The following is a 12,849-nucleotide window of genomic DNA, read 5'->3' on the forward strand; positions in this document are numbered from 1 at the left end:
AGATTTTGTCTGTATAGCTTTGCTGCCAACATTTGTCCTAAGGTTCTTTCCGTCCCTTTTTTTTTTTTTCTAAATAAGAATTTTTTAATTCAATAACTTTATTATACATTATTTTATTTTTACTGTATCTTCTTTCTTTCTGTCTTTTTTCCTTCTTTCCCTCCTTCCTTCCTTCCTCCCTCCCTCCTTTCTTTCCTTCTTGCCTTCTTTCCTTCTTTGCTTCTTTCTTTCTTTCTTCCTTCCTTCCTACCCTCCTTTCCTTCTTTCTTTCCTCATACTTCTACTAATTCCCTCTACTTTTTCTCCCTTTTATCCTGAGCCGTGTGGATGAAAAGCTTTTGGTGCTCCAGCCAGGAGGCAGGGCTCTGCCTCTGAGGTAGGAGAGCCAACTTCAGGACACTGATCAACAAGAGACCTCCCAGCTCCACATAATATCAAACGGCGAAAATCTCCCAGAGACCTCCATCTTAACACCAGCACCCAGCTTCACTCAACGACCAGCAAGCCACAGTGCTGGAAAACCTATGCCAAACAACTAGCAAAACAGGAACACAACCTCACCCATTAGCAGAGAGGCTGCCTAAAATCATAATAAGGCCACAGACAACCCCAAACACACCACCAGACGTGAACCTGCCCACTAGAGAGACAAGATCCAGCCTCATCCACCACAACACAGGCACTAGTCCCCTCCACCAGGAAGCCTACACAACCCACTGAACCAACCTTAGCCACTGGAGACAGACATCAAAAACAGGAGGAACTACGAACCTGCAGCCTGCAAAAAGGAGACCCCAAACACAGTAAGATAAGCAAAATGAGAAGACAGAAAAACTCACAGCAGATAAAGGAGCAAGATAAAAATGCACCAGACCTAACAAATGAAGAGGAAATAGGCAGTCTACCTGAAAGAGAATTCAGAATAATGATAGTAAGGTTGATCCGAAATCTTGGAGATAGAATGGACAATAGATTGGACAAAATGCAAGAATCAGTTAACAAGGACCTAGAAGAACTAAAGATGAAACAAGCAACGATGAACAACACAATAAATGAAATTAAAAGTACTCTAGATGGGATCAATAGCAGAATAACTGAGGCAGAAGAACGGATAAGTGACCTGGAAGATAAAATAGTGGAAATAACTACTGCAGAGCAGAATAAAGAAAAAAGAATGAAAAGAACTGAGGACAGTCTCAGAGACCTCTGGGACAACATTAAACGCACCAACATTCGAATTATAGGGGTTCCAGAAGAAGAAGAGAAAAAGAAAGGGACTGAGAAAATATTTGAAGAGATTATAGTTGAAAACTTCCCTAACATGGGAAAGGAAATAGTTAATCAAGTCCAGGAAGCACAGAGAGTCCCATACAGGATAAATCCAAGGAGAAATACGCCAAGACACATATTAATCAAACTGTCAAAAATTAAATACAAAGAAAGCATATTAAAAGCAGCAAGGGAAAAACAACAAATAACACATAAGGGAATCCCCATAAGGTTAACAGCTGATCTCTCAGCACAAACCCTACAAGCCAGAAGGGAGTGGCAGGACATACTGAAAGTGATGAAGGAGAAAAACATGCAGCCAAGACTACTCTACCCAGCAAGGATCTCATTCAGATTTGATGGAGAAATTAAATCCTTTACAGACAAGCAAAAGCTGAGAGAGTTCAGCACCACCAAACCAGCTTTACAACAAATGCTAAAGGATCTTTTTTAGGCAAGAAACACAAGAGAAGGAAAAGACCTATAATAACGAACCCAAAACAATTTAGAAAATGGGAATAGGAACATACATATCGATAATTACCTTAAATGTAAATGGACTAAACGCTCCCACCAAAAGACACAGATTAGCTGAATGGATACAAAAACAAGACCCTTATATATGCTGTCTACAAGAGACCCACTTCAGACCTAGAGACACATACAGACTGAAAGTAAGGGGATGGAAAAAGATATTCCATGCAAATGGAAACCAAAAGAAAGCTGGAGTAGCAATTCTCATATCAGACAAAATAGACTTTAAAGTAAGGACTATTAAAAGAGACAAAGAAGGACACTACATAATGATCAAGGGATCGATCCAAGAAGAAGATATAACAATTGTAAATATTTATGCACCCAACATAGGAGCACCTCAATACATAAGGCAAATACTAACAGCCATAAAAGGGGAAATCGACAGTAACACATTCATAGTAGGGGACTTAAACACCCCACTTTCACCAATGGACAGATCATCCAAAATGAAAATAAATAAGGAAACACAAGCTTTAAATGATACATTAAACAAGATGGACTTAATTGATATTTATAGGACACTCCATCCAAAAACAACAGAATACACATTTTTCTCAAGTGCTCATGGAACATTCTCCAGGATAGATCATATCTTAGGTCACAAATCAAGCCTTGGTAAATTTAAGAAAATTGAAATTGTATCAAGTATCTTTTCTGACCACAACGCCATGAGACTAGATATCAATTACAGGAAAAGATCTGTAAAAAATACAAACACATGGAGGCTAAACAATACACTACTTAATAATGAAGATATCACTGAAGAAATCAAAGAGGAAATCAAAAAATACCTAGAAACAAATGACAATGGAGACACAACGACCCAAAACCTGTGGGATGCAGCAAAAGCAGTTCTAAGGGGGAAGTTTATAGCAATACAAGCCCACCTTAAGAAGCAGGAAACATCTCGAATAAACAACCTAACCTTGCACCTCAAGCAATTAGAGAAAGAAGAACAAAAAAACCCCAAAGCTAGCAGAAGGAAAGAAATCATAAAAATCAGATCAGAAATAAATGAAAAAGAAATGAAGGAAACAATAGCAAAGATCAATAAAACTAAAAGCTGGTTCTTTGAGAAGATAAACAAAATAGATAAACCACTAGCCAGACTCATCAAGAAAAAAAGGGAGAAGACTCAAATCAATAGAATTAGAAATGAAAAAGGAGAGGTAACAACTGACACTGCAGAGATAAAAGAGATCATGAGAGATTACTACAAGCAACTCTATGCCAATAAAATGGACAATCTGGAAGAAATGGACAAATTCTTAGAAATGCACAACCTGCCAAGACTGAATCAGGAAGAAATAGAAAATATGAACAGACCAATCACAAGCACTGAAATTGAAACTGTGATTAAAAACCTTCCAACAAAGAAAAGCCCAGGACCAGATGGCTTTACAGGCGAATTCTATCAAACATTTAGAGAAGAGCTAACACCTATCCTTCTCAAACTCTTCCAAAATATAGCAGAGGGAGGACCACTCCCAAACTCCTTCTACGAGGCCACCATCACCTTGATACCAAAACCAGACAAGGATGTCACAAAGAAAGAAAACTACAGGCCAATATCACTGATGAACATAGATGCAAAAATCCTCAACAAAATACTAGCAAACAGAATCCAACAGCACATTAAAAGGATCATACACCATGATCAAGTGGGGTTTATTCCAGGAATGCAAGGATTCTTCAATATACGCAAATCTATCAATGTGATACACCATATTAACAAATTGAAGGAGAAAAACCATATGATCATCTCAATAGATGCAGAGAAAGCTTTTGACAAAATTCAACACCCATTTATGATAAAAACCCTGCAGAAAGTAGGCATAGAGGGAACTTTCCTCAACATAATAAAGGCCATATATGACAAGCCCACAGCAAACATCATCCTCAATGGTGAAAAACTGAAAGCATTTCCACTAAGATCAGGAACAAGACAAGGTTGCCCACTCTCACCACTATTATTCAACATTGTTTTGGAAGTTTTAGCCACAGCAATCAGAGAAGAAAAGGAAATAAAAGGAATCCAAATCGGAAAAGAAGAAGTAAAGCTGTCACTGTTTGCAGATGACATGATCCTATACATAGAGAACCCTAAAGATGCTACCAGAAAACTACTAGAGATAATCAATGAATTTGGTAAAGTGGCAGGATACAAAATTAATGCACAGAAATCTCTGGCATTCCTATATACTAATGATGAAAAATCTGAAAGTGAAATCAAGAAAACACTCCCATTTACCATTGCAACAAAAAGAATAAAATATCTAGGAATAAACCTACCTAAGGAGACAAAAGACCTGTATGCGGAAAATTATAAGACACTGATGAAAGAAATTAAAGATGATACAAATAGATGGAGAGATATACCATGTTCTTGGATTGGAAGAATCAACATAGTGAAAATGACTCTACTACCCAAAGCAATCTATAGATTCAATGCAATCCCTATCAAACTACCACTGGCATTTTTCACAGAACTAGAACAAAAAATTTCACAATTTGTATGGAAACACAAAAGACCCCGAATAGCCAAAGCAATCTTGAGAACAAAAGAAGGAACTGGAGGAATCAGGCTCCCTGACTTCAGACTATACTACAAAGCTACAGTTATCAAGACGGTATGGTACTGGCACAAAAACAGAAATATAGATCAATGGAACAGGATAGAAAGCCCAGAGATAAACCCATGCACATATGGACACCTTATCTTTGATAAAGGTGGCAGTAATGTACAATGGAGAAAGGACAGCCTCTTCAATAAGTGGTGCTGGGAAAACTGGACAGGTACATGTAGAAGTATGAGATTAGATCACTCCCTAACACCATACACAAAAATAAGCTCAAAATGGATTAAAGACCTAAATGTAAGGCCAGAAACTATCAAACTCTTAGAGGAAAACATAGGCAGAACACTCTATGACATAAATCACAGCAAGATCCTTTCTGACCCACCTCCTAGAGTAATGGAAATAAAAACAAAAATAAACAAATGGGACCTAATGAAACTTCAAAGCTTTTGCACAGCAAAGGAAACCATAAACAGGACCAAAAGACAACCCTCAGAATGGGAGAAAATATTTGCAAATGAAGCAACCGACAAAGGATTAATCTCCAAAATTTACAAGCAGCTCATGCAGCTCAATAACAAGAAAACAAACAACCCAATCCAAAAATGGGCAGAAGACCTAAATAGACATTTCTCCAAAGAAGATATACAGACTGCCAACAAACACATGAAAGAATGCTCAACATCATTAATCATTAGAGAAATGCAAATCAAAACTACAATGAGATATCATCTCACACCAGTCAGAATGGCCATCATCAAAAAATCTAGAAACAATAAATGCTGGAGAGGGTGTGGAGAAAAGGGAACACTCTTGCACTGCTGGTGGGAATGTGAATTGGTTCAGCCACTATGGAGAACAGTATGGAGGTTCCTTAAAAAACTACAAATAGAACTACCATATGACCCAGCAATCCCACTACTGGGCATATACCCTGAGAAAACCAAAATTCAAAAAGAGTCAAGTACCAAAATGTTCATTGCAGCTCTATTTACAATAGCCCGGAGATGGAAACAACCTAAGTGCCCGTCATCGGATGAATGGATAAAGAAGATGTGGCACATATATACAATGGAATATTACTCAGCCATAAAAAGAAACGAAATTGAGCTATTTGTAATGAGGTGGATAGACCTAGAGTCTGTCATTCAGAGTGAAGTAAGTCAGAAAGAAAAAGACAAATACCGTATGCTAACACATATATATGGAATTTAAGAAAAAAAATGTCATGAAGAACCTAGGGGTAAAGCAGGAATAAAGATGCAGACCTCCTAGAGAACGGACTTGAGGTTATGGGGAGGGGGAAGGGTGAGCTGTGACAGAGCGAGAGAGAGTCATGGGCATATACACACTAACAAACGTAGTAAGGTAGATAGCTAGTGGGAAGCAGCCGCATGGCACAGGGATATTGGCTCGGTGCTTTGTGACAGCCTGGAGGGGTGGGATAGGGAGGGTGGGAGGGAGGGAGACGCAACAGGGAAGACATATGGGAACATATGTTTATGTATGACTGATTCACTTTGTTATAAAGCAGAAACTAACACACCATTGTAAAGCAATTATACCCCAATAAAGATGTTAAAAAAAAAAAAAAAAAAAAAAACCATGAGAAAAAAAAAAAAATGAAGAAAAAGGGACTTCCCTGCCGGTCCAGTGGTTAAAACTCTGCGCTTCCACTGTAAGGGGCATGGGTTTACTCCCTCGTCAGGGAACTAAGATCCCGTATGCCACGTGGCACGGCCAAATAAATAAATAAGTAAATAATTTTTTAAAAAAACGAAGAAACTACCTATTATAATTATTCCCACTGTAAAGCAATAGTATGTTTGCTCTAAACAGATTTTGTACCAAACACATCTGATGATGAAAGAAGATATAAAATAGGAAATCAGGCTAATATTGGAATGTTTAATTTAAACAAGTTGTTACAAGCTCTAAACCCATTACTGGATCCTAGGCAAAAGCAACTGTGAGTAAATCCTAAATCTACTAATTAAATCTGTGTGAAAATATATTTGTATAATGATCATGCTTTGAAAAGCAAGAAACATTTTTAAAACCATACTATTTAATCTTTAATAACAAAGGCTTTCAAACTATATATATGTGTGTATATCTATTTTTTTGGGGGGGGGTACCACTTTGGCTTTTTTCCATAGTTATCAGGATAAAGTGTTTTCCTATTTATTGCTTTTTAGGTGCTGTGAAATCATGGTTTATTTCTTCTTTGATCCAAGGGTTATTTATCACTGTGTTTCTGAATTCCTAAGTAGTTGGGCTTATTTTGTCCATATTTTTATGATCAAAGAACGTGTTTGGTAAAATCTAGTCAAAATGTGTTACAGTTTCTTTATGGTCCAACATAATAAATTTTTGTACATATTTCATGATCATATAAAAAATGTGCACAAACGTTTTAATATATCAGATTGAGTGTATTGAGTATATTATTCAAGTCTTTTATGATTCTGTTTATTTTTTATCTATTAGATAAGTTTGATTCATAAGAGATGTGTATTAAAATCTCCCACTTTAATTGTATTTTTAGCAAGCAATTTTTTCTAATTGTTTTGAATTTGTGCAATGTGCCGTTATTGGTACATACTGATTTTTTTCTTATATTTCCTTCAGAAAATGTGCCTTTTATCCTAAAACAGTGACCCCCTTCATCCTGATTAATACTTTTAGCTCTCAATTTCAACTTACCTGATATTAATATTCATGCTTACTTTTGTTGTATTTGCCTTGAATCTCACTTTATTTTCTTTTATCTTTATCACATTGTTTTAAAGTATATTTCTTATAAAAGTAAACAAAACATAGCCAGGTTTTAACTCAATGTGATGGTTTCTGATTTAATAGACGTATGTGGGCTTTTCACATCTATTATAATAATTGATTTATTTTATTCCTTCTGTCTTACATTGTGTTTTATTTTACATGTTAGTTTCCCCCTATTCTCCTTACCTTTTTATGATTTGAGGAGCTTATCCATTCCTCTCCAACCCCCAACTTTGATTTGGAAACTACTGCATCCCCCACCCCTCACAGTTATCTTGTTTTTCTGCCACTTTCTCTACTGTTATATGAGAACAAGTTTCCAAATAGTTTCCCTCACTAAGCTCCTATTTGCCCATTGTTTTTCCCTCCATCCCAATGAGACCTTTAGAATGCTTTTGTTTTACCTCTAATTACCCAACTGCTACATTTTGCTAAGATAGTTTAATATTTTGAATTTCAGACTGTTAGTAGGTTTTCCCTTGAAGTATCTCTCTTCTATTTTGAGTCTTCACCCTTAACACTCCACTCCCCTCCCTGCATTTCTAGTCATTTTACTGCTTACTAACATTGTTTTTATTATTTTTTTAAATTCCGTCTTGAAGTCTCTGCCTTGATTACTTTCTTAAGTATTTGACTCACATGGGGTATATAGGTGATATACTTTCTGAAATCTTATGTAACCATTAATATTTTCATTTTACTCTGACTGAGATGTAGGATATTAGATAAAGTATGGATTCAGTTGCTTGTAACAGAAATCCCAAATAATAGTGGCTTGAACAAGGGCATGTATTTTTCCCTCACATAAAAGTATGGTAATTCATGTTGGTAATTCAGGGCTGGTATGGGGACTCAGTTGTCTGAGTCCCAGACTGCTTTTAGCTTTCTATGCCACCATCCATTGTCTGTGGCCCTCATGGTCTGAGATGGGACCATCTATCACATCCATATTCTAGGTAGGAGCATGGAGAAGCAAAGAGGCAAGTCCTCAATATTGAAGGACACATTTCAGAATTTATACACATCACTTCCCTTATTTCGCCCTGGCCAGGACTTAATCATATAGCCATATACATGTAGTGGCCTTATACTGTATCAACTTAGCTAAACTGGTCGAAAAATGCCCTTCCCTGTTTGGTCACGGGTTAGGTTGGCCACAAGAGAAATTGCCAAGATCTGGAAGGCAGAAGAGAAGCAGCAGTGTTTACACCCGGAGGGCTGGTATAGGGTTGCGCACTACTGCAGCTCACACGCCTTGTCAGGGGCTGCATTTGAGCAGAGGCTTGAAGGAGTAACAGGAGCAGCCACAGAGATATGTGGGGGAAGAGTGCTATAGGCAAGGGAATAGCCTGTGCAAAGGTCCTGAGGCAGGAGTGTGTGTGGGTGTTTAAGGAACAGCATGAAGGCCAGGGTAGCTGTAGCAGAATAAGCAAGGGGAAGAGTCATAGGAGATAAGGTCAGAAAGGTCAGGGGAGTGGAGCTTCAGAGTGTGTTGAGCATCTGTATAATTTAAAATACATTAAGAATGTTAAGAAATAGACAATTTGTTTAAAAATGGGTTTAAGATTAATAACTCTTTAATTTTTAAATTTTTATGAAGTATTTCACTATTTTCATACATTCAGGCAAATAAAATGCTATTGTATTGGGTGAAGTATCTGTAATGCATTATTTTGGGTCTAAGATAATTTTTAAAATACGCCAGGGCTTCCCTGGTAGTGCAGTGGTTAAGAATCCGCCTGCCAATGCAGGGGACATGGGTTTGAGCCCTGGTCTGGGAAGATCCCACATGCTGTGAAGCAACTAAGCCCGTGTGCCACAAATACTGAGCCTGCGCTCTAGAGCCCACATGCCACAACTACTGAGGCTCACGCGCCTAGAGCCTATGCTCCGCAGTAGATAAGCCACCGCAATGAAAAGCCTGCGCACTGCAACGTAGAGTAGCACCCACCTGTCACAACTAGAGAAAGCTGGTTTGCAGCAACGAAGACCCAATGCAGCCAAAAATAAATAAGTAAAATAAATAAATTTAAAATAAAATAAAATACACCAAAAAAAGCCATTTATATAACTCTTTTGGTATTATAAAGACATATTAACATTTATCCTATAAGCTAATTGTATATAGTCATATTTCAGGAGTTACCTGATTCGACCTGTACTGTATCCAAATCTTGGAGACAGTAAATTTATATTGACAATTTGCTCTAAGGTATGATATACAATTAAATCACTAAATCAGAATCAGTAGTATGTAATCGAATGCTATTTAATGTATGAGAAGGTTCCCTTTGTTCATGTAAAATGTAATTCAAGAATGTTAACATTTAAGCAAGGTTTAACGGTGCTGTCTTTTTTCTCCCTCAGTGCTGCTCAGATTCTTGAGGGGTATCCCATTCTTTATGATACAAGGTTTGCTGTTGTTTGTTTTAACACATATTAGAGGGTCCTGCTTGGTTTGAGGGCAATTCTTAAAACAGTGAGAAATTTAACCACAAATCAAATTGACATTTCTCCTTTTAGATTTAGAGACCTGTTCAAAGCCAAATTGGGATTACTTGGAAAAAGCAAGGGTGATGGTGATTTAATTGCATTTCTCTTACATGTGAGTTTATCATTTTATCTTTTTCCTGATTAACATTTGGATGACTATTCCATATATTCTTCAAGAACTGAGGTTGCTAAATGTAAGTATTTTCATTAGCTCATGGAAAAGACAGAAGCTGACTTTACAATGACGTTTCGGCAGCTCAGTGAGATCACTCAAAGCCAGTTACAGGAGCTCAGCATTCCTCAGGTATCAATTTGTGACTTTTGGCTTTTTTCTTAACTCAGTTTTCTTTAACAGATTTGTTGAGGCAAAATTTACATACCCTAAAATTCTACTCATTTTAAGTGTACAAGTCAATGATTTTTAAATAACTTACAGATTTGTGCAGTTATTGCCACAAGTCAAGTTTAGAACAATTCCATCACTCTGAAAAGATCCTTTTTTGCCCATTTGCAGTCAATCCCTTTTTACTACTTCCATCCCCAAGCAACTACTAGTCTACTTTCTGTCTCTTTGCCCTTTCTAGACCTCCCCTGTAAATGGAATCATATGGTATGTGGTCTTTTGTGTCTGGCTTCTTCGCTTAGCATATTTTTGAGGTTCACCCATGTTGTAACCTGTATCGGTGGTTCTTTCCTCTTTATTATTTTTAAGATCTTTTAAGTACGTCTTAAAATATTATTATTTCCTCTTTATTACTTTATTACTCCCTTGTATGGATGGACCACATTTTGTTTATCCAGTTACTAGTTGACAGACATTTGGGTCATTCCCACTTTTTGGCTATTGCGAATAAATACTACTATGAACATTCATGTACCGGTTTTTGTGTGAACATATTTTCATTTCTCTTGGGTAGATATTAGGAGTGGAATTGCTGGATTGTTTAGCAAATTTATGTTTAATTTTTTAAGAAACTGCCAAGCTGTTACCAAAATGGTTCTTCTTAATTCAGTTTTAAGAAAGGTGTTGCCTTGTTTTTTCAATACTAACCTGCTACATTTATGGAATAATATGGGCATTAACCAGAAGACTCCCACTTATTATAGATTTTTAGAAACATAGCTCTGTTTATAAGGTGTAAGTCTTTTATATTGCATTGTTTTTATTATTTTTCAGATGAAAATCTAGGCATATTTTTTAAAATTTCAATTTCTTCATTATATTTCATGACTTCTGTGTTAACTAAAAAAAATTATTTATATATAAAAACTATTTGTGTATAGTTCTCACAGGTATGTAATTGCCATAAATTACATTTTTAGGAGTGATTTGAATAAAAGAATGTCTACCTATTCAGCAAGAAATCCAGCAAAATGTTAACCAATAAGCATCTCTGATATAATTTAAAAATTATTAATGAACTATCAGAACTAATTATCATTTAATGTGAGATTTAACATTTAACATTAACTGAGACAAAGTAATGTTAAAGTGATTTGAACGAGTTCTTGACAGATGTTAATATTTAAATTACTGAGTGTTGGGAAAATTTGAGAGAGATCATTACACTTTTAAGCATTTTAATAGTTAATTTCTGTGTCTTCTGAATTTCAGACCTTTTTAACTCCCTAACTCTTAACTAGAGCTAATAGCTTATTCGTGTTCCCTTAGCCTTTATGTATATTTCTATAACACTTCTAAAATGGCACTGACTTATTTGTTTACACACTTTCCTTTTTAAAAGCAGTAATTATGTCTTATTAATTTTTTTATCCTTCCCAACTAATGTAGTTCCTAGCACACAGTTGACATTCCATAAATGTATGTTAAATGAATTAATAGATAACTAAATAAAAGTTACAAATTAAATTTTTTAAGTAAATTATATATTACGTGAGTTTTCCCTATTTAAAGGAAGGGTTTTGATAATGTAAGTATTCACATGTAATGTCTATTTATAAGAACTATGTATATTTTTTATTTCTCTTAAATCATGCCATTACATGTATCTCCATGAATTAGAATTTGAGTTGAAAGTTATATAAAGAAAAGGAAAACATTATTCCTTTTTAGTACTACTTCCACTTGAAATAGAGAACCTTAAGAGAAATCTGGATGTTATAAATTATTGTTAAATACATAATTTAAGGGACATGAAGTTAAAATAAAGTGAACAAATATTAATAAGCAGTCTATTACTGTATTTTCTTCTAGCAATTCTGGGCACTGAAAATGATCTCAAAGCACAAACTCTTTCCTGCCTGGGTGTCCCAGTACCTTTTGAGACTGAAGAGGTAAGGTAACCTAATCACTTCTTGAGAAAGCATGTAATATATTACTTTAGCATCGTCAACCCATCAGATTCTTCACTTCCTTTCCATTTTTCAACATTTCCTTTTTATTCCCGGGAAGTCTGCTCTGGCTGAGGAGTGTCTGGTAACATCTCACCCACGCAGAGAGCACCCTTCTGTTCACCTCAGCTTTGATAATGCCATTCCCCTGTGTCCTGAGCCCAAGTCTCCCAAGCCTTGAAGCTCTGGAGAGAGAGCTCCCCAGGCTTTCATCCAGTGTCTATAAATTGTCACATCTCATACAATCGTCAGAAGTTACTTTGCTTCGTTAACTGTCACAATGAATCGGAAGCAACAAACATGAAAGAGTAAAGAAATTGTAGGTAGTGGTGGCTGAAGGGAGAGACAGGAAAACCACAGGACGCACAGGAGCAAATAGCCTGTCACAGCTTAATGGCAGCTGAGGGCTATTCATAAAGATGACCCTGAGTAATGAAGAACAAGTTAAATTATTTTCAGAAAACTATGTTTTAAGATAAGGAAAGAGAGGTGCCAGAGAGTTTCGATTTTTTTTTTTTCTTTTTTCTGTACGCGGGCCTTTCACTGTTGTGGCCTCTCCCGTTGTGAAGCACAGGCTCCGGACGCGCAGGCTCAGCGGCCATGGCTCACGGGCCCAGCCGTTCCGCGGCATGTGGGATCCTCCCGGACCGGGGCACGAACCCGTGTCCCCTGCATCGGCAGGCGGACTCTCAACCACTGCGCCACCAGGGAAGCCCAAGTTTAGATATCTTTTTAGACAAAAGTATTTTTTTAATTGGTAAAAATAAAAATTTTGGTATTATCTAAAATAATGAAATAAGGTAGTATTTTATATATTGTTTAATCAAACAGGATTTTC

General features: G+C 36.5%; 1 protein-coding gene across 3 annotated transcripts in view; it reads left to right on the plus strand.

Annotated features, from left to right (window-relative positions):
- LOC309964468 (protein adenylyltransferase SelO-like) overlaps positions 1 to 12,849 on the plus strand; it is a 34,913-nt gene that overhangs the window by 15,449 nt on the left and 6,615 nt on the right. For 2 of the 3 annotated variants that reach the window (XM_082843484.1, XM_082843485.1), the window contains 5 exons: positions 6,225 to 6,354; positions 9,534 to 9,578; positions 9,690 to 9,771; positions 9,871 to 9,963; positions 11,875 to 11,954. In XM_082843484.1, coding sequence (XP_082699610.1) covers positions 6,225 to 6,354; positions 9,534 to 9,578; positions 9,690 to 9,771; positions 9,871 to 9,963; positions 11,875 to 11,954 — 430 coding nt within the window. The remainder of the gene's footprint in view (positions 1 to 6,224; positions 6,355 to 9,533; positions 9,579 to 9,689; positions 9,772 to 9,870; positions 9,964 to 11,874; positions 11,955 to 12,849) is intronic. The other variant, XM_082843486.1, reaches the window with a different exon arrangement.

Source organism: Leucopleurus acutus (genome assembly GCF_964270905.1).
Source record: "Leucopleurus acutus genome assembly, chromosome: 1".
In the NCBI taxonomy this organism is placed as follows: Eukaryota; Metazoa; Chordata; class Mammalia; order Artiodactyla; family Delphinidae; genus Leucopleurus; species Leucopleurus acutus.